Source organism: Thermomyces dupontii (genome assembly GCF_041956625.1).
Source record: "Thermomyces dupontii strain NRRL 2155 unplaced genomic scaffold VTN31scaffold_4, whole genome shotgun sequence".
NCBI classification, from domain to species: Eukaryota; Fungi; Ascomycota; class Eurotiomycetes; order Eurotiales; family Trichocomaceae; genus Thermomyces; species Thermomyces dupontii.
This window is the reverse complement of record NW_027192310.1, coordinates 325,623-346,683: the sequence shown is the minus strand read 5'-3', so window position 1 is coordinate 346,683 and position 21,061 is coordinate 325,623. Positions and strand designations below refer to the sequence as shown.

The 21,061-nt window shown below is 50.1% G+C and overlaps 5 protein-coding genes and 1 non-coding gene across 6 annotated transcripts; 5 read left to right on the top strand and 1 right to left on the bottom strand.

Moving 5' to 3' along the window:
• Positions 1-1,901: 1,901 nt before the first annotated feature.
• VTN31DRAFT_t57 lies at positions 1,902-1,988 on the top strand. The gene has a single exon. It is a non-coding gene; the product is annotated as a tRNA-Val (tRNA).
• Positions 1,989-2,381: 393 nt separating this feature from the next.
• On the top strand, positions 2,382-3,623 carry VTN31DRAFT_4619 (uncharacterized protein; the record flags this gene model as incomplete). Its single annotated transcript, XM_069405027.1, has 1 exon — positions 2,382-3,623. One exon carries the CDS (start codon positions 2,382-2,384, stop codon positions 3,621-3,623), a length of 1,242 nt encoding a protein of 413 aa, XP_069260132.1.
• Positions 3,624-3,761: 138 nt separating this feature from the next.
• Positions 3,762-6,471, bottom strand: VTN31DRAFT_4618 (uncharacterized protein; the record flags this gene model as incomplete). Its single annotated transcript, XM_069405026.1, has 9 exons — positions 3,762-4,144; positions 4,212-4,726; positions 4,789-5,208; positions 5,262-5,323; positions 5,381-5,855; positions 5,919-6,096; positions 6,146-6,183; positions 6,250-6,304; positions 6,363-6,471. The coding sequence occupies 9 exons, from the start codon at positions 6,469-6,471 to the stop codon at positions 3,762-3,764; spliced, it is 2,235 nt and encodes a 744-aa protein (XP_069260131.1).
• Positions 6,472-8,167: 1,696 nt separating this feature from the next.
• Positions 8,168-10,573, top strand: VTN31DRAFT_4617 (uncharacterized protein; the record flags this gene model as incomplete). The annotated part of the gene is made up of 3 exons (XM_069405025.1): positions 8,168-8,407; positions 8,464-8,508; positions 8,561-10,573. 3 exons carry the CDS (start codon positions 8,168-8,170, stop codon positions 10,571-10,573), a joined length of 2,298 nt encoding a protein of 765 aa, XP_069260130.1.
• Positions 10,574-13,925: 3,352 nt separating this feature from the next.
• Positions 13,926-14,405, top strand: VTN31DRAFT_4616 (uncharacterized protein; the record flags this gene model as incomplete). Its single annotated transcript, XM_069405024.1, has 1 exon — positions 13,926-14,405. The coding sequence occupies one exon, from the start codon at positions 13,926-13,928 to the stop codon at positions 14,403-14,405; it is 480 nt and encodes a 159-aa protein (XP_069260129.1).
• Positions 14,406-18,752: 4,347 nt separating this feature from the next.
• Positions 18,753-20,065, top strand: VTN31DRAFT_4615 (uncharacterized protein; the record flags this gene model as incomplete). Its single annotated transcript, XM_069405023.1, has 2 exons — positions 18,753-18,965; positions 19,022-20,065. The coding sequence occupies 2 exons, from the start codon at positions 18,753-18,755 to the stop codon at positions 20,063-20,065; spliced, it is 1,257 nt and encodes a 418-aa protein (XP_069260128.1).
• Between the last annotated feature and the right edge of the window lie 996 nt (positions 20,066-21,061).

Genomic DNA, 21,061 nt, shown 5'->3' with positions numbered 1-21,061 from the left:
CGTTTGATTTGGAGCCGTTTCCTGATGAGCAGCACGCACCCAACGTGAGTTGCTCTGTGATTTGGTACAGAGCGCAGGTCAGAGAGGTTTGGCAGGATTCGCAGGATTGCAGGGGTTTCACGGAGCGGCTGTATGTGCCGCATTTCGACATTGAAATGGAAGAAGATACATTTCCCTACGACCTCCACTGTGTATTTCAAGTAGGTCGTCGTTGGGATAGCAGACCCCTACCTAGCGTGAGAGACACAGTTGATGTTGTTGGATCTATGATCGGCGTTCATGAACGAGGAGGCCGGTTATCACCGCTGGTGGCTATCATGGAAGTGAGGCACCACCGAGGACGTTTTAGGCGACAGTATGAGGAAACGGTGGCAGAAAAAGTTAGGCTGGTCATTGACAGAGTAGCATGATGGACAGCAAGGACGGTTGAAAGCAGTCAATAAGCCTGTAGCATGCAGAGGAACGTCTTCGGCTGTGTTCATTTACTCCAAAGAACAAGATTGTGACCGACAAAGCAGGAAGATGACAAAGCTACATTTCTTTGAGATTGTATGGTAGCACCTTCTCGTGGAGAGTTTTCGAGCGGAATCCCTGAGAGACGAACAGTATGACGGTAGGGGCAGCGGCGTCCCAGTTTATATATGGATAGTATAGTTGAGTTTATGGTCCCGCGGGGATCGCGATCGGCGGGCGTAGGTACTGTGCTTCAAGTGAAGGTAGGACGGCGAGATGCCGCTCGGGCCATGACTTTGAGAGTCAACTGAAAGTAGCGACTTAGCAAGCAACTGTTCTTCGCGTACGTATCGAATAGGAAGACCAGTCTTTTAAGACAAGCAAGGAACGGAGGGATGAAATTTGGTAATCACTCTGTACGGAGTAGGAGGAAGTACACATCTTTTCTTTGAACATTCATTAGGACCTATAGTTATAGAAATGGACAAGTTTGAGGGCGTCAGATCCGAAAAGTGACTTGACCACCAACCGTAGCTGTACCTCTGGTCTGGGCCTTGATCGGATTTCAGGGTCGTTTGTATGCACACTCATGAAAGATAATCGAAAGGGAGGCAGGATCTGAGTCGAATCTCTTGAACAAAATGCTCCGCCGTGGAAGCAGCCGTGCGGCAGACCTCTGAAAGCAGCAAGAGTTCGTTATTTTGATGGCCTTTGATCTGTTGATGTTGTTTGTTGTTGAAAGGGCGTTATGATACGTCTTGTATCCTACAGGATTCTCAAAAAGGGACGAGTCTAACACCAAGACGGACGTCGCCATTTGGTTCGGGTCGTCCGGGTACGAATTGACAATCGCAAACAACTGTCCACATAATGAGGGTCTTGAACTGGACGGAGAGCGTTGATCTCCTGCAAGACTCATAGTCTTACGGGCCACTACAAGACACTTTAGAGGGTTCCACTGTACCTATCGAGTACTCCGTAGTTTAGACCGAATTATTGACAGAAATACTTACCTACCAACTAGGTTGGCTACTAGGTAATCGAAGTGCAGGCGAATGTACTCCGTACGGAATACGATGTAGTATATACCAGAGAAGAAATCAAAGACTTGGGTTAGAAGCCATAGGCCAGGACGGAACTGACAGAAGTCAGGTGTAGAGCGAAATGTTGGAGACCTTTTTTACTTTGCTACTTGAAGCCTTGAGGGTAGAATTAGCTGACCTATTACATACCGTATTTTGGTTGACTAGCATCATTTGGAATTCACGTGATGGTACAATTTTTGCCGCCGATCGGTCGGTCCTCGCGCGGCCTTCGGACCCTTTCACTCACTTCGTTCGTTTCAGGGCACCCTGATTGGCCAATGCATAGGTTAGTTACAACTTCTCTCGCCAGTTCGCCACCATTCTGCCTCGTTCAAGGATGGAATATGGGGCCCCCTTCTACAAGTCCGCGTGGTCTAGTTGGTCATGACATATCCTTCACACGCATTTTGCGTACGGATAGGGTCCCGTGTTCGACTCGCGGCGCGGACATGAAGTGTTTTTTTTTCCTCAGCTGAACTGAACAACTTGATATCTGGCAAATGTGAGTGCTGACGAGACTGAGTTCTATTTTTTGCCTCCGCAGCGAAGAGGATTCTGTACAGAGTACTTCCATGAGCAAGAAAAAACATGCCTGTGCCGGCGCCGGTGCATCCATGACGGTGAAGTCCATTCGGAAATCAGTACTCCGTACTGGATCGTGACTGAACATTATGGCGATAAGTGTGAAACGCGACAGGTGGGAGAAAGATAGCAAACAATCACCATGCAATGAAACACGATCGTGGCTGAACTTGCTGGCGCAGCCAAATCCCTGGGAATCGACGCCCATAACCCATACCGTAAGCGTACACTTGGATCTTTCCAGAACCCGAAGAATCCACAATGATGGAAACATCCGACACCGATGATTCTTTGGGGCTGACGGCTGAGGATGAGGTGACATCGAAGTATTTCGCGGTTGAGCCTGATGAAGGGGAAAAGAGGCACAACGCTCCTAGTGCTGTCGTCAAAACAATGCAGCGAGGACTGCAGCCGAGAAAGCTCGATCCGGACACCGAGCAATTCATTTTGGATCTATCGTCGGATTCGTCGCTGAGAGATGTACCCAGTGATTCGGACGACGAGGAATTCTATCTCGACATATTGGCTTCATCATCCAAACCACATGCATCACAAACAGACAAGAAACATGGCAGTCGGAACAGAAAAAGAAAGCCACCGCCGAGGGTATCACCTTATTTCCAATCAGCGCCATCGCCTTCTCGATCGGCAGCGGTTGAATCTTGCCTCCCCTTCCCACCTATCTCGGCGCCCACGTTTGGGTTGGTTCAGGAACAACTCGCACATGATGCATTCCGCCTGTTGATCGCGACGATATTTCTCAATCGCACGCGGGGAGGCGTTGCAATCCCTGTATTGTTCAGCTTCTTCGAGCGATACCCAACCATCGAGGCAGTTGCCCATGCCAGGATTGAAGATGTCGTTGACTCGATCCGATGCCTGGGGTTCCAAAACCAGCGAGCGCGGAAATGCGTTGAGCTAGCGCGCACGTGGCTTGAAAAGCCGCCCACGAGGGGCAAACGATACCGCAAGATCAATTATCCACGTAAAGGGGACGGGCATGACGTTGGAGCAGAGGAAGTCATTGGTGATGAAGTGGATGACCCGCGCATTGCATGGGAGATTGCACATCTCCGTGGCGTGGGCAGATATGCTTTGGACAGCTGGCGCATCTTCTGCCGCGACGAGCTGCGGGGTCTAGCAAAGGATTGGAACGGAACCGGAGCGGAAGGCAACGGGGATTTCGAGCCAGAGTGGAAACGCGTCCTCCCCACGGATAAGGAGTTACGTGCCTACCTCACGTGGATGTGGCTCAAGGAAGGTTGGATCTGGGACCCGGAAACAGGCCAGAGGACCCGAGCAAGCGAGAGGGCGATGCGTGCTGCCCAGAAAGGCGGATACGCGCGAGAAGAACGGAATGGGAACTGGGTGATATTGGAACTGGCAGACGACGATGTGGGTGAGCAAGAGCCGCGGAAAATGGGATTCAGCCTGCAGGATTCTGCTTCGACTCCGTCGAATGCGTCGGGGTATGTGACTGATCAATTTGGTAATCACCCTTAGTAGACATGTACCTGTACATACAAGCAAGTTTGAATGTTTGCAAAAACTGTGATTTGGAGTTCTGAAGGGATATCTCGTTTTGAATACAAAAAAAAATCCAAACATTAGTCATTGATACGCCAAAGCATGTTTCATGTTTCATGATTCATGGTTCTTCTCATCACTCCTCCCACCATCATGCCCAGGTTCATCACTCTCCGGGACAGGGTCAATCATCGGCCTCACCGGAGACACAAGGGGCGGAGATATCGGAGGAGAGACTGGTCCTTGTTGTTCGGGACTAGTCGCTCTGCTCGAGCCTTCCAGTTCGGATATCCGGCGTTGACGAGTCGCGGGAACCTCATAAATGTCGGACACCTCCGAAAGAGTATTACTGACGTCGCTTGGGCGGTGTTGATGGTGCTGATATTGTTGCGATTGGACCGAATCTGATCGTGAATGTCGAGTTGAATCACGTTGAACTCCTGCTCCGTAGCTCGACATGTCCGAATCATTGGCCGGCAGCTCATGCGCAATATTCGCTGTGTTTCGCAGAGAGGTTAGAGTGGCACTGCTGAAAACATCTCAAACTGAAAATGAGCAACTCACAGTCAAGTTCCTGAGGGAATGAGTTTCTCATGACTGGGGGAGGCGAAGGTGAAGAGGGAGACACAATGGTCTCGGAAGTATCCCTCTCGTACGGGTCTGTTTCCGTATTTCCTTGTGTCGACGTGACCTCGGTATGCGTTCTCGCGACTCCGTCGACATGGGATGGGGTTTTGCTTAGCCATCTCATGATGCCTCGCTCCTGGGTTGAGTCAGAAACATAGGATTCCCGACGAGCTTTACGCCGCCGCCATAATAAAAAGAAAACGACGGCCGCTCCGATAACGGCTAGGCCCACGAGAACACCTATAACGGCGCCAGCCCATGCCGGAAGTCCGCCACCAGCGCTTGGCTGTACCGTGATGATTGAAGGGACAGATGGGTCCGTGTCGTTTGAATTCTCCGCATCGTATGGATAATATGTTGGGATTTCTTTCGTATACTCTGTCCGAAACACGGACGCAAGATCATCGTCACTCCATCTGGATGGCGCTGTCTTCGTTGCACCGCCGCGAGCACTAATAGCAGGTTCGTCAAACAGCCAGTTCAGACAATGTACTGTTGATGGGGGACAACTTACTCGCCACCGATCTGGGCGGTCACCAAGTCCGGCACCGAATACTCCTCCCATTCCCTTGGATCATAGGAGTCCTGGAATCGCAGAGTATTCAGATTGAAAACCTGGAAAAGTCCACCTTCGAGGCAATGCGTGGGGTTTCCTTCATAAATGCCACCCAGCACCATCATCTGATCCGGATAGGGCTTGACGCATTTGTGCCCGCTGCGACCATGCGACGATCGGCCCGAGTACACCTTAATCCAGGTGAAAGAGGGCAACGACAGCACGTAGACATCATCTGATGGAGTATGCAAGGGACTGATGCCATCATATCCTCCATAGATGTAGATGTTATATGACGACTTGTCGCTTGCCACAGCAACAGTGGAGCAGAAAAGAGTCAATTGCGGCGGGATATCGCCCGTAGTGTTTTGGAGGAACCTGGTTCCTGTTGTCAAGTCTCTGGCCAAAAAGGGCAAAAATGGCAGACTTACCATTGCTCATTAGCGATATCATATACAGCCACCGTTTCCATAAATGTAGGGCTTGTCCGGTTCTGCCGAGTGATCGATCAGTGAACTTGTCAACCTGAAGGTGGAATTGCCAGACATACGCTTTCAGTTTCCTGGGCTTCTGTCAAACCCCTGGACGAAATCACAGACTCTGGATTGATCACTCCTCCAATCGCAACCAGAGCTCCCCTGTCCGAAACAGGAACCCAAACGAGTTCTGCATTGGCTCTTCCTAGGATATCCGGCGGCAAGGTGTTGTTGGTCCAGGACTCATGTCTCATTTCAGACATGTCAACAGTGATCAGAGTATTCGCCGTCCTGTTGGCCGAATGATCACCATTTTGAATCAAACCCCAGTCCTCCGCCCGCATGCCGCTAAAGTAGAAACCGAGGTTCTCACTCGGCGCAGACACGCCAGCCCCATTTGTAATGTACCGAGTCACGTCATCCGGGAGAGTCTTTCGGACGAAACCGGGTTTCCAGGATGCTCTCTCAGGACCATATTGAAAAGCCTCGTATGCCAGGACTTCGTCGGCATCTGGCGGATCCGCGCTGTCCGTTCTCCTTGTCAATCCTCTGTGTTTTTTCTGGTTAGCAGTGAACCGCACGTGCGCACGAAGCCGGCATTCGGAGCCCAACCCGTAGAGTAGTAATTGGCCATCATTTGCAAACATGACTCCGTCAACGAAGTTCGGCGCGATGTTGTTCGAAGCGAGGCCGCCGGTCTTGGATATGTTCCCCAAGAGCGACGAGAAGTTGCTGCTTTGATTGAACGACTTCCCGAGGTTGAACGTGTATAGGAAAGACTGCACGGCATCTGGTCGGACGTGAGCACTCAGCACTCAGCACCCGGAGCAATCGCTCACCATCTGATCTGGTATCATTGCGCCCGTCGGAGAAATGCCTGCCATCGTATTTTTTTCTTTTCCTCAGCATCTGCCTATTGGGGACGGAGATCACAGATGCCTACGCTTGCCACCATAATGACCCGCCATCGAGGTATACCGTATCACGGATGACATTTGCTGCGAGGGAAAAACTCAGTCTTGGACATTGCAAAGCGAACAGCGTGTGTGATTATACCTCGAAATTGTGCCCAATTGCACATGGAAACACTCTCTTGATTCTGCCATGACGGCGCTGGCGTGGCAGCGCGCGTCAGCAACGCGACGGCCGCAAGCGGAGCCCACATTGTCGGACTTGAAATTGCGGCAACTTTCAGTCCGGCATCGACCTCTCATTTCAAAGGCCGTGAGGTTTTCCCCGCGTTGCGCGCATCGACCATACTAGTCATTATCTGCCAAGGAAGCCTTAGGCCGGTTTCTCTGTTTGTTAGGCTTGAGTGTTGAAATTGAGCCTCAGCTTCGAGCCTTCGGGTGACAAACAAACCGAAATGACACCATGCGATGGGCTCAACCGTTTGAATGTCACCATAGAGCTCAAGTGCTTATTTTCCCGTCTACCCAGCCGCAATCAGCTCAACGTCATGCAGTCTGAGTACATACTAGTTAGCCTACCGCCTTACGCAGTCGCGCGTTGTTCGAGTCCATTCCCTCGGGCCTCGAGTCCTCGATTGTTATTATGAATTTTAACCGCCTTACTCTGTACGGAATAACCACAGTAGATTGATTGACCAAAGCAAAGTCTCGTTAGTTTGAATGGCTCCATGCAAGTTAACCTAACCGACGTTCTTTGAAATCAACAAGAGAGAGAACGATCCCCAAGTGGACCGTCAGACAAAACAGGTTAATAAACGGACTAAACTATGTGGACAAGGATTTCTGATTGGTCTTTGCCTTTTTGGTGCTCATCGCTGGTCACAGCCGCAAGATGATTCGTAGCCAGGAAAGGAAAATCAACTCCCGTTTCGGGTAAATGCCTTCTTGTCAAACAAAGAACCTGAATGAGTGATTGGTGTAAATTCAGCGTGGCCCGTGCTCCCGCCATCATTGGCCAATAGGCGCTGAGTGTGAGTTGTCCCAATCCAAACCTTGTGTCCCGATGAGGAAATTGACACCTGAAATCGCTCAAATTTACAGTACGGAGTAGCCTTCTCGGCATTTGATCGATCAATGTCGGATTTTCGGTCGACACTCCACGGTGATCCGCACCAAGAAGAAAAAAAAAAAAAAAAACATCCTGCACGAGCTTGCTTGACTCTCGACATGGACTGTGTGTGATACCCGACGATCAGTCATTGCCTGCTGCGTCTCCGTTCGAATACACTATCACTCATGCCACAAAAACGAGATCAGCCGGAATGAGAAACACGCTCAGGAACAGAACGGCGCAAAGGTACTTAACTTATACAAACCTACATACTTACCAATCTCATGGACCAAAAGTCCACCGCCAGCACAGCGCCACAGCCTAGATTAGGGCGAACTTTGGGAAATGGAAACCTGAACTCGGCTCAAAGCTGAACTGCTTGGTTCTCCCAGCAACGTTAGCGTCGTATTTCTTTTTCAGTGCTGCTCCGCTGTCATTGGAGCATATCACGACAACGAGTTCTTCCGTATGCAGCCTTGCTGGATGGTGCGGGGCATTGAATTTAGATTCGGAAGACGGACTTCTCCATAACTCTCTGGGATGAGCTGACGTTGCTCAAGATCACATAAGTAGGTTAGTTAAAGAGTTTAAATGAAGAAGAGCTCGCTTAGCACTGCAGGGTCCCTGAAGCTGGCAGCAGAGCCTCGTTGCTTGACCTCTCCTCTAAAGTACTTTTTATTTATTTATATATGAGATGAAATCCGTGCCTTCTCTGACTAGAAGACCTTGATCCTCTCGTCGGGTTGTGCCATCTTTGCTTTGGTTGGTGTAGTGCTGCCCTTCTCACTCCTGCCGCGCATTCTTCCAAAGCAGCTTGATTGCGCCAAATTGCTCAGAAGATGCGCTGGAGCGCTGTAGTTGCGGCAGCGCTCTTCTGCCTACATACTGCAGCGCGGAGTGATTCCCCAAACTCTGGCTCGGACGTCTCTCCACAAACGGTTTACAGCACGATTACCGTGACCGAGACGGAGACTGTACGTCCGAGTGATTCCAATGAGCTAGTACAAGCAAAACATTGCCCCAGAGGGTGCGGTGGAGGATGTGACGGAGGCTGCGGCGGCGAGGCTACGGTGACAGTGGTATGTTCTATCTCGAAAAAGTCTTGCTCTTGCTCCGTGCTAAAAGGATCTTGTAGACCGTCAGTGTTGGCATTGACATCGACATCTGCATCCGTCATCCAGTGAGCGCATCATCTGATCTAATTGAAGGGATTGAAAGACTGATGAAATCAGCATCATCCTGGGTGCCCGGAACCAGGTACAACTACAACCACAACGACGACCACAAAGACGACCACAGTATGCCCATCATGTTTGACTTGCGGCCACGACCCTGCGCCGACGACTCCTCCTGAGTGTCCAACAGTGACCACCACAGTTCCAGGCGAGCCATCACACTGTCCAACAGTAACCACCACAGTTCCGGGTAAGCCAACTACCATTACAGTATGCCCTGACCCGACGACGACGACATGTCCGAAACCATCGACTGTAACAACCACGACTACCACCACTTCCACAACCACAACCACAACCACAGTTCCGGGAGAGCCAACCACCACTACAGTATGCCCGTCAAGTTCCTCTCCTGACCCGACGACTTCCCCCGAGTGTCCAATTGAAACAACCACCACCACCACCACCACAACCACTACTACCAGTACCACTACCGTATGCCCATCCTCGCCTGGGCATTCTCATGGCCCGTCGCCTACGGCATCTGTAACAGTGACATTGCCTGGAACCACAAGCACGAGTACTGAGACTTTGACAACGACGTCGGTATCCACCATCACGACTTCCTACGTCACCACGTATACCACCAGTATCACATCAACCATTACGGCCACCATCTCGGATACCATCACCTCCACCGTCACCACCGTGATTCCTACAACAATCACCGAAACCGTGACGACAACGAGTTTGAGTACAGTGACGACGGTGACATCTGTGACGGAGCCTGGTACCACTCCTCCTCAAGAGACGAACACAGTTACCATCACGGAGACGGAGACCACTACGGAGACCACTACGGACGTGAGGACGATAACTGTCATAATCACCGTTCCTGGGCCTACCTCAACGGAGACAGAAACAACCACGTCGATTACAACGAGCAGCCTGACGCTGTGCCCGACTCGTACTGTGAACCCGACTTACACGCCACCGGCACCGCTTCCCAAGGACTACACTTGGGGATGCCCACCTGGGTACCTTTGCCGTCCGCGCAGACCGCCGGGCGAAGAAGATTGTAACTTCGAAGCCGGAGTGCCCGCTGACACTTACGTCTGCAGCCCGGAGGAGTGTATCGAAGCGCCGCGTCTCCTCCCTCTGGAGTACTGGGGCGAGCCAGGTGTGTCGGAGGACATTGGAAAATTCAAAGTCAGCCCGGGATACTTCAATTTGAATCCAAAGCGGTTCAACTTGACGTACGAAATCTTTGAATTCCCGCTGGGCTTCGAGCCGCTACCCAAGAACAAGGAGAAGAGACAGAGCATTGGCCTTCCGCCCCTCCCTGGACAGTGCTATGATGACTGCAACAATGCAATGTTGGAAGCCGAATCCGAGGGCAAGACAAGCCGACTATGCCGCGCCGGCTCGGCATTCATAGAAGCGCTGCAGAACTGCTTCGATTGCGCGGATGCATTTGGTGAAGAAGGCGACACTAGTGGCGATGATTTCCCCGAGTTCGCGCAGTTTTTGGATTTCTGCGACGACCGAGATTCGGGCCCTACGAGCTCGGCTGGCGAAACTAGCTCGTCCACGACAACGTCGAGCACCTCACGGACGAGCTCATCGAGATCTACGGAGACGACCACGAGCACTAGCTCGTCTTCTTCAGAAACGAGTCCGACAACCTCGAGTGGAGAGGACGCTGCTTCTTCATCAGCCGCACAGTCACAATCTTCCGACACGGAGAGCTCCGTGACGACGACGCCAGCGGACAGTTCCACGAGCTCGCAATCAGTCACCCAGTCGACAAATTCAGCTCGTCCCACTGATTCGTCTGGCTCTGGTTCGTCTGATGAGGGCGATGAAGATGAGGGAGGCGACAGGGACGGAGATACGGACGGCTCGGCTAGTTCAGAAGGCTCGTCACCGTCCGAGACATCACCGGCACCTCCAGCCTCAGGTGGCGATGACGAAGAGTTCTTCCTAGGCGCTGGGGTCAGTCTCTCTGGGCAACGGATTGGCCTGCCGTGGCTGGTCACATTGGTCGCGGCCATGGTCGCTCTGTTCTGATTGAAGTATTCGCTTCATCGCCGCCGAGTCTCGCCGATTGTGTCTAATCTTACCTTGCATTTTGATCTTCGGCCGAGATCGGCGTTGCAGGTTTGCTTTTTTTTTTCTTGTACTTTTTTTTTTGTTTCTGTGGCGGGAAGTTTGGGATTAATGATATAGTAATACGGGTGATGAAGTTACGACGCTCCTTTGTACTTAAATGACATGACGACACTCCTTTGGTGACTGGGCGAGAAGGGGACGATATGGAAGCATAATCAATGATGGATTAGGATGATTACTATTTGATAGTGTGGTAATCTGAATAATAGTGAAATCGAGGAACTTTGACATGGAGAACGAGAGGGCACGACCGAGTTGCCTCTTACTGCATCATCCCGCTTGGAGATCAAGAACTTCTTCAAATCCAGGGAGATTAACATCCATGAGTCTGAGTCAAGCATGTGGTATTTCTCAATAGGTAAAAATATCAGAGTGATAACATCAGAGCTTCTCAACCGTCAAATTGATTTCTCCATGGCAGACGTGCGATCAAAGAGTCTTCGCACTGCAGTGGACTGACAAATACGCCTAAGCCAACGACTGTAAACTTCAATGTCGCCTGCATTTTGTCAGTCCGGCCTGAAGATGCTTTGAGTGACAAATTCCAAATGAACCATGCGAGTCGGTGGACATTTCACCGGCTTTCGGACTTCCCAAGCCCTAAAAACATTATTTTGGAATTCGGGAAGGAATCTTTGGAAGTTAAACCAACCATCAACCAAGCTGAAGAGCCTGCCAAGACCAGAGTGCATCAACCCATCGACGCCTATTCTACCGATGAGCAAGCATTTGGATCTGAAAGGGTTAATTTCTCCGAAGGACGCTAACTACCCAGGTAGTTTATTCAAAATAATGCAAGATGCAGCAGGTGCATGGCGAATTTCGACCAGTAGGACAATATAGAGGTAGCCTAAACTCCGAGGTCTGTACAAATCAGAAGGCTGGCCTGACTCATAGTCGAGAGACTTCGTATTCATGATGTTATGCATTGGTCACTGGGTGGTGAGAGGTGACGTTGATTATCTGATCCATATTTGGCTGCTGGACTCGTCGATGCCGATCCTGAATATAGGTACCTAGAACGATTGAAGTACTACCCTAGTTGTCGTATGGACGGCCAAACTATAGTATATACTCCAGACAGTGTTGTTTTTCTGCAGTCTGCGTTTGTGGAAGCGACACCGACTGGGATCCACGGAAGCCGAAAAGCTCCGGGAACCCCAGAGTTGCCTTGTAGTAACTACTAGTAGTACCTACACCGTGGGTTCAATCCGACAAGGCACCCTTGCGGAACCTGGGGACAACGTGGTTGAGGAGACGAGAAAGTCCTCGGTTCTGTTTTCCGTCTTATATAGTACTACTAGTTACTACTTCGATGCTGGCGTCCAGGTCTTAGTATAGGTAACAGGGCATACCTTCCCCCAGGATTCTGATCCCCTCGGCCAGAAGTTGTGATTCAGAGTTGATATCAAGCTTGATGAAAGGCCTTCGTCTACCTTTAGGTACTTAATGTCTTTGATCAACTATGAATGGGAATATTTGTGGTCTTCTACAGTTCTTTGATCAGTCCAATACGTGGCGTCGAGGTACTACAGAGTACTTGGACCTGATTCCAGTGCGGCTGAACGCTGAACTGTCATTCCATAACCTGCTTGAAATTCAACAGTTCTGCAACTTTGAGGAAAAAATGCTCGCCACAACAAGCGGAGCGCGTGAGTTTCAAGGACGTCTGGAACTCAGTTCTTCATGGATATCTCCCCGATGACAGACAGACTATTCGTAGTACTTAAGTACCTATATATATGAGGAAGTACCAATGAAAGGCTCTGTTCGGACTTTGAGAGCCCCAACAGGCATGTACATGATCAGAACCGTAAGATGCTGTACTTCATACTCGTAGTAGGCAACGATCAAAGTATCCATGGCTTCATACATCCAAGACTTTCTCGTTGTTATATGTGTCAGACCTTGTCCGCCATTTTCAACTTTGCTCTTATACAGGCTTAGAGCACATCACCACATCAGTTTGGATTGATGAAACTTCCATGGTCCTCATAGTTGAGAATTTGGGTTATCTATTGGTATATTTTGAGACAGTTTTCTGCCTATAATGACGGATTTCCTGGATCTCGTAAGCGGCGGTTGGCAAAAGCGATTTACGGCTAATAGACATTATGCCGTGCCCTCTTCGGAATGCTTCGATTTACGCCTTACAATGCTGATCATTCTCTAGCACGAGTCCTTCCCGTGCACATACGTCATCAGATTGCTTTCATCGCCTTGGGTGTTGGGGGAAACTGCTTTGAAGACAGTGTAGTTGAGCCATATTTGACTGGAGTGCTCTGTTGCGCGTTGAGGTTATCAAGGCACGGTGTTGGGTCAGATGAAGTGTTCCGATGAAGCCTTCGGCTTACACACTGCCATATCCATGATACCAAATTTGGGGCGTCGGAAAGCTTCTTTGAGGAAACGGCGAGGAAGAAGCAAGGTTCCAGCATCGTGGTTATGCGTTACGCGAGAGAAAAAGTTTCAAATGGTGGGCAAGTGTTGAGGCGTGTGAAGTCGCGGATAACTGCCCATAAGGTAGTTACCATGTAAGGACTTGTTCTCTCTGGAGTCTGGACTCTCAAGCCATCGCATCAGCTTGTGTGCGGTTCTCATCCCACGTTTTTTTTTTTCAAGACCCCGTACCTCTTCATCATTTCGAGGCATGCGCGCATCACTACGAGCAGGTTCGACAGGGAAATGTTGAATCTTTATCACGTGTCGTGACCAACCCTAACTGCTTAGTCATCCAAGTCCACCCAATACCTATCCAATTGCTCATCGTTGATTCGTCGATTGTTCCTGATTAGCCTTGCTTATGACTTGGCTGGTGGCTGTCTGGACTGACTGTATAGGATCTCATCGAGCCTCTCAGCCCTTCAGCGAGTCAACGTTGATCTTGTCCATGCTCCATCTGCATTCGATGTCTAATTGACGATCGTGGTGTTCGACGCCTTTTTTATTTTCTGGGCAAAGGCTAACGGGGTTTCAAGAAAATCAGCGAGAGAGCGTCGCGAAGAACGAGAACACGTGGGAATAATTTCCATAAAACTCCGTTCCTTGCTAGGTGCATATGTATGTAAAAGCTCCGGTTGCAGGCTAATGGATACATTTGGATACATTGCATGAGGGAGGAGTCATTCGGCTTGGTGGATGTCCTGCCTCGAAACTCGCTTCCATTGCAATGTATTTTTTTTTTCTTCACTGAACGCTTCTGACCAGTTTCAAGTATTCCCATCCACGCAGATGACGACACCGATTACGTATGAGCGAAGGTATTAGCGATAGCGGTCCAGATGCTGAAATTGACCGTGGTCTCGCGATATGGTTGAATTCGACTGCAACCCGCCACGATCGCACTCCAAGTGAGGGGATCGAATCAATGGGGAAACGAGTGGCTCAGTACCATGCGGACATTACAGAGCAAGTCGTTCTCTCAGTTGCCAGCACAGTCTGTACTGTAGGCACTCAGATCGTAGAAAAAGGGATTCGTGTAGTTGATTGGTTCGATTTGCGGAACTTGACTTCTTCAGACAAGTGCCCTACCCGCCCTATCGAATCCCTTGCAAGGAGGGAGAAACGCCGACCGCCAGGGACACCAACAATTTCAGCAAGGCTCTGGAACATCAAACTCCTAGACGTACCGGAGTGCTCCGTACATCGCCTCCGTCCTCAACAATCTTCGTCAGCAGCTGATACCCATTTTCCAACCACTCCCGATTCCTTGTGTAAGTTTCCTGCATGACGGCTAGGAGAATTTGTCCATGCCATCCACGCTCGTCCCAGTCGACAATTGGGGTCGACCTCGGTGTCTGCCACTTGGCCAGCAGAGACGAGCCGCACGTCCCTTACCGGACATCACCAGCGAGTTTTGGTAATTGGTGAAACGCCTCTTCACTCACCCTCATTCGACAAAGTACTCGTAGTGGTCGGTACTGTCATTGTGCAAACCAGAACTGAAGCGTCATCGCGGAGACCCGACCAGACTGAAGAATTTTGGTGTAATCTCGCTTATTGTCCATGATGATGAATCATGATGTTTAAACATGATGAATTGGTATAAATTGGTTCCAACGTCATGGCACGAGCTCCGAAGAGTCGAAGACCCAGTTCCTGAGGTAACTGTTCAGTGAGCAATCTGTTGGATGACGGAATCCAAAGTGTTCCTAGCATGACCTGCCGCTGCATCACTGCAGATGATGTGCAGTAGTGAGTACTCCATCCGAGCCCTCGGTGGGTTTTCTTCCGCAGAATTCGAGGCGGCAGAAAAATCATTTGTTGCGAACGGATCCTTCATGCTCCTGGATATGTAGGTAGCCTCATACTCTTATTATTGTCTGCGGTGCTCAGGAGATGCGACATAAGCTCAAAGGAGGAATTCCTTCTTTGACCCATTTCGATCAGTTTCTCTGTAATTCATACGCGATGCCTGTCATTACGGTCCGCGGATGCTGTTCCCGTACCGGTAAGGAAAAAAAAAATAAAAATAAAAAAAAAGTGGACCTTTACACGCGCAAGCGGGCTCCATCCTCAACAATGAATCGGATCGAATTACATCTTTCGTTACCGATAACGCGGGTTCACGCACACGGGAGACGCGACAATCCTGGCGATTGAGTTTTATGCGTGTACGTGTATTCCTGGTTCCGTCAATCAATGCTGAATCGATCCGAGATGATCAGTCAAATTACTTGGAACGTGTTTGACAGAAAAGACAACGCGTCATTATGCGCGTTCAAAACAGCCGATTCTCGAAACACTTCGCGAAGTCGCAGGCGGTTTCAGGTTTTCTTGATTCCTGCTCCTACATATGGCAATTCTGGACTCGGGGCAGTCATCCTTCAGTTTTGTTCTAACAAGTCCTGAAAATCCGCCGAAAAACACTGAAAATAAAAAAGCGGAACGCGGAGGCACCAAAGTACTAGAAAAAAAAACGGTGCTTGACTTTGAGGTTTACATGGATAGATGGTCTGAACTATGAAGCGTGAACGCCAATGATTTCAGGCGCTGGTCACTTTTCCACGACAAATATTAATACATATTCCCATCGAGACCCGCTTCAGGATCTTGGTCCTAGTCGTAGAGTGAACCAGTTTACTATTAACTACCTATGTACTCAACTAACTTACGGGAGTTCCAGCTTTGACGCAGGGACTGACCGCATCTCGTAACTCATAAAGTGGCCTTCCAACTCCGTATTTTACCTAAGCACGCTACTCCGTACGGAGTACTCCGCCGATTCCAGCGTAACAGAAAGGCAATGCAAGGTCAAGGGAGTTCTGATGGTATTACTGCAGAAGCAGATCCATCCATGAATGGAGACAGGATCCCTTTGATGCTATCATTTCAGGAGGCGGCCTGGAGTCCAGGGATTCGCTTGCCCCAGGCCAAGCCTCGACCAAAAGCCAGGACGCTCCAGGTTTGGTGAGGGCCGAATCCATACAAAGGTTAACCTAGTTATTACATACGGGATTACTCCATACCTCGGTCACTATTACAGTGCTCCGTACCGCTACGCGCAAATTAGTTAACCTAGTACATAGGTAGGTTATTTGTAAGTTCCCTCGAGAAAGGAGACAAAGCCGCAAGTTCAACACCGGAAAAAGTCACCTCCATCAATACATAGCCGCCGAATCCAATTTGGAATCAACCATGGTTCCCTACTTCTTATCCGCTCCTTTGCGGTCACGGACAGCCAAAATAGCAAAGCATAAACAGGTGTAGGGAATGCGGAGGCCGAGGTTCTCCAACGAGTCCAACGTATCTACGGGAGTACTCCGTATCGTCATTTTAGTTAGGTTACTGATAGTCCAGGCAACTCTGAGGCCTTTAGAGCCAATCGTTCTCTGCCCAGCAGCAGCTGGAGCAGTCTGTACGAGATACTCTGTCCAGCCTTTCACAGCACTGTCAAAGTCTTAGACCCAATCTGAGCGTACACCCAATCTGGCTGCTGCAAGCCAACGCCAGGCCCTCGAAGGTCGAAATTGTGTACATCATTACCGTTGGTGACCGTACCAGACGCGTCTGACCACGATGCTGACTCCGTAATCCGTCGTGCCCGTACCAACTCGTCTCCCACCCTCGTAACCGTACCGTATCGTACCAGGGAGATCTCAAGTTCTCTCCATCTCTGCCTCCCTCCATCTTCTTTTTCTCTTTCCTCGACCACACCCGCTTGGAGAGAGAATCTCTTCTCATACCCCCTTTCTCTCTCTCTACTCTCCGTTCAATTCCTCCTTTACCTTCTTCTTTTCTCTTCTCGCAACCCTTTTCCCCATCCTTTCTAACCCCTCCCCCCTCTCGGAGAGTACGAAACTGGGACACTGTTCGTGGTGTCAGTCGGTTGGCGATTTGCAGTCAACCGTCTCCCACGCACAGCACAGTTTCGAGTTGAAAAGCGGCTGTCAGCTGTCAGCTTCGACATTGGTGTGTCGCCCGTCGAGTGTCGGACGCGAAGTCGGTCGAGTCGTCGTTTTATCGGTCTACTCGCCCCTGACCTTTTGACGACGGTGAGATACTTCCCCGGCCTGATCAATGCACGCGTTTTTTCTTTTATTCCTGCATTTGTCCCTCTTCATGTTGCGTATCCCAGTGAGCATTCCGTCTGTCGAGGCGTCGAAAGTTGTCGGATGTTCCTTCTCTCCCTCGACCCGCGGGCCAAGAGAGGATCTCGATATCCTGGATTTCAGGCATGGACCACCTTTCTCGTTCCCAATGGGTCTAAATTGAGTGCTGTTCGACTGCGATGATGAGGCGTGTCAGCAATTGCCAGATGAGGATCGGGATGTGGCAGACTGTGACCCTTTTCGGCTGCTCCTCCGGATGGTAGCTGTCATGTTCAACCACATCCATGTCCATCGAATTTCATGCAGCATCGAAGATCCCGTGTTCCTGCGTCTACCATGACGTAAAGGGCCCAACACGCTCGTGTCTCCTGAATTCGGACCGGCTTTGCCGTTGAAGAGCCTGTGGGAATCTGAGCTGGAGTGGGCATCCCTCGACCCGACCGGACATGTATAGCGCTGTCATGAAGCTTGCTGCTGATCTACCCCTTGCCTTTTATTATTTGGCATTTCGGATCAGCAAGTGCTGCTTTGGTGATACATGCCCCGAGTCTGATGCTTGACTCCCCTGTTGAGGGAGGGATGACATTCCGTTCCTTGTCATTCCCAACCCATCTGTGGTCGATCACAATGATACATTCCATTTGGCCGTGGTGGAAGCTTGGATTTGAGGAAGATTTCCGTTGGGTGAATTGCAGCTAATCTATGTCGAATCTGCAGACTCTAATCCGTGGTGCCAACTTCGCCTGAAGATTTACTCGACGGATTTCCTTCCTCTTTCCAATCGCCTTCGCTTGCTTGGCTGTAGGTTCCAGCAGAAGCCAAGTCAGCGCTCGAAGGGATCGAAATTGTTTGTCCTCCATTCTTCATCCTGCTTTCGTTAGCTGACTCCCTTTTTACCCTTGCTTAGTTAGGGCCCCGTGCCTTATATATCCACGCCGCTCCGAATCCCACATTCCGCGGCACGGTCGAAACTACAGCCAGCCCAAGGCTGTCGTTTCCAGGGGTGGAGGCGTTGACTCGTACTTCATCTCTTCTGTGACAGGAACAATTCTAGACAGAATTCATTCCTGCATCCACTGTTAGCCTAGATGCCAAACTGTCTGCATAGCAAGGGTGACAAATCCCCCTCTTAGACGGCCCTCGTTCTGGGTGAGTCTAAACCTTCATATACTGTCTCTTGTTGGACCTGTTCCTGTGTCCAGTTCTGACAGCTTTGATACTAACTGCATCCTGAAATACAGCTCGGCCCAAAAGGTTGTCTTTTTTTTTTTTTTTTCTTTTCCACGACTGGCTTTTCTATCTGCCAGTGTTCAGTTTTTTTTTTTTACGCTCCTACACTCATTTTAATACTTTTTTATCAGCCAACTATTTACAATCCTTGCAACTTAATCCGACTGTCGCTCCCTTTTCCCCGTCGTTTCTCTGATAGATGCACGGATCTGTGATCAGGTGTTTCGTCGCTTAAAACATTCGCTCCCTGCCGGTCAGCTCGAGAAATACATCCTCTTTCCGATCAACACGCCATCATGGCCTACAACAACCAACTCCCTTCGACCACCCACCAGCCATGCGACACGTTTTTTGTGGAATCATGCGACGAAGTCGCCCATCGTGTGGACGCCAAGGAGCATGCTAAACTTGTCGCTCGTGAGCGCCAATATGCTATTGCCGAGCAACTGTCCACCGTCACCAAGGAAGAGTATATGAACGACCATCTGTCCCACATGCTTCGGATGGATGTGTGTTAGCTCCTAAACCCATGCTATTGCAGTCAACGCTGACCTTGTCCAACTAGCTCGCTACTCTTCCTGACGTCGAGTCGATCGATATCCAGACCGAGATTCAGTGGTACATGCGCCCCTACCTGCTCGACTTCCTGATCGAAGCCCATAGCGCCTTCCAGTTGCTTCCCTCCACGTTGTTTTTGACAATCAACCTCCTGGATCGCTACTGTTCGAAGCGAGTCGTGTACAAGCGCCATTACCAACTCGTCGGCTGTGCGGCGCTCTTAATTGCTGCCAAGTACGGCGACAAGAAAGAGCACGTGCCGACAATCAAAGAGTTGAAGTCGATGTGTTGCTCGCTCTATGACGATGACATGTTCCTGCAAATGGAGTGGCATGTTCTGCAAACCCTCGGCTGGACTATCGGGCACCCGACCGTGGACAGCTTCCTTCAAATCGCGTTGGCGGATCTTCCATACGACCCGGAGCTGGAGCATCTCTCGCTGTATATCCTGGAGATGGCTCTCTTTCATCGGGAGTTCGTGTCGAAGCCCTCCGCCGACCTTGCTAAAGCGTCGCTGGCGCTCGCACGATGCATTCTGAACCGACCCCAACCTCGGCACACAGACTGGGCTGCCGATTATGACTCGTCTATCTTGCTGGGTCTGTCGCAACAGTTGCACCAGCCGTCTCAGGTTCTCCGGCGAAAGTATTCTTCGGCCCATTACTCCAGGATTGCTCGGTTGCTAGATCATTTCCTCGCCCGTCAGGCCAGCCTTGCCAGTGGTACTTACGCTCCCCCGACCCCTCCGACAGACAACTCGGATGCAGAATCGAAGCCTTATGGTGGGGTGGCTGGTTTGGCGACGCCACAGAAACCGAGCCAGGTGCATGGCTATCTGACCCCCCCGGTTACTCCCGAGAACGAAGGGTACGTCAATGCAGAGGGGAGTCACAATGTCGAAAAAGGGGCTGTCAACACTACGTGTCCTGCTTCACCAACCCTGCCGCCTGCTGTGTCTTACGCCGACACACAAATGTACGATGCAGAGCCTCATTATGGACACCAATCTTTCTCGCAGGTCTCTCAGATGAGCTTTGCTTCATCTTACTGATGGGTTGGGCAAGAATGTTCCAATTGCTTTGGTCGCCCAAATGTCGTTTGTGGATAACTGCTCGTTGACCCAAACCCCTGCGAGTTGTCGGCAGCACAATTCAGCTCGCGCTCAAGTCCCCCTTTCTCCAGGCCCTAAGGCGTGTCTGTTCACCACCTTCGTGGTGTTCCTGCCACCGTCTTCTGACACCCGGCATAATAACTCGCCACTGGGAACTAGCACAGTTCATTTGATCTTGCTGGTGCCATTTCACCCTTCATACCAGATGTGCATACTCTTGTTCCCCATACTAGATTTATTACATACCCCATTCCATTGCATTTTTTGTCTTTAGATCTTGCATTGCAAGCGCTAGCCGTTTTCTGACATCAGAGAAAAAAAAAACAAAAACAGAAATTCATTTGTCTTCAGTCAGTTCTTCTGGTTGCAACTGCATATCCTTTTCCTTTGTGTCTGGAGCGTTCTGTGATACCTCCTATGTTCATTTCTGCACTATTTTCATGTGCTCCGCATCATTTGCATTGCGATTGATCCCCATTGCTGTTCATATGGGTCTCACTGTCCTTATCATATCTCAGGAATAATATTGCTGGACAAGGACATCCTTTCGTGACTGTCGAATGGATGTCATGGGTCCATTGCACATAGAGCTTGCCTGCTTTATTGCTATCTATCCAACATTCAGATGCAAATGGGAGAGGAATGACTGGGTTGGCTTTCCTTGGACACTCTTGCACAAGGAAGCCAGGGAGAGAAGCAGATTCCACTTCAAATTCTCCAGTTAACGTTGTCCGTAGAATACCTGCCATCAATCAGACCTACATATTTCTCCATCGTGCTCGGGCATGTATCCCTTCAAGTCCCTCTTGAACGCGTCATCATATTGCATGGTTCTCTTAGTCTTCGAAAGGGGTTCGCAACTACTCTAGAGCAAGCATGGATTTGTTCCAATGATTACATGGGATTATATGGCCATTCGATTTCCTTGAGATCAAG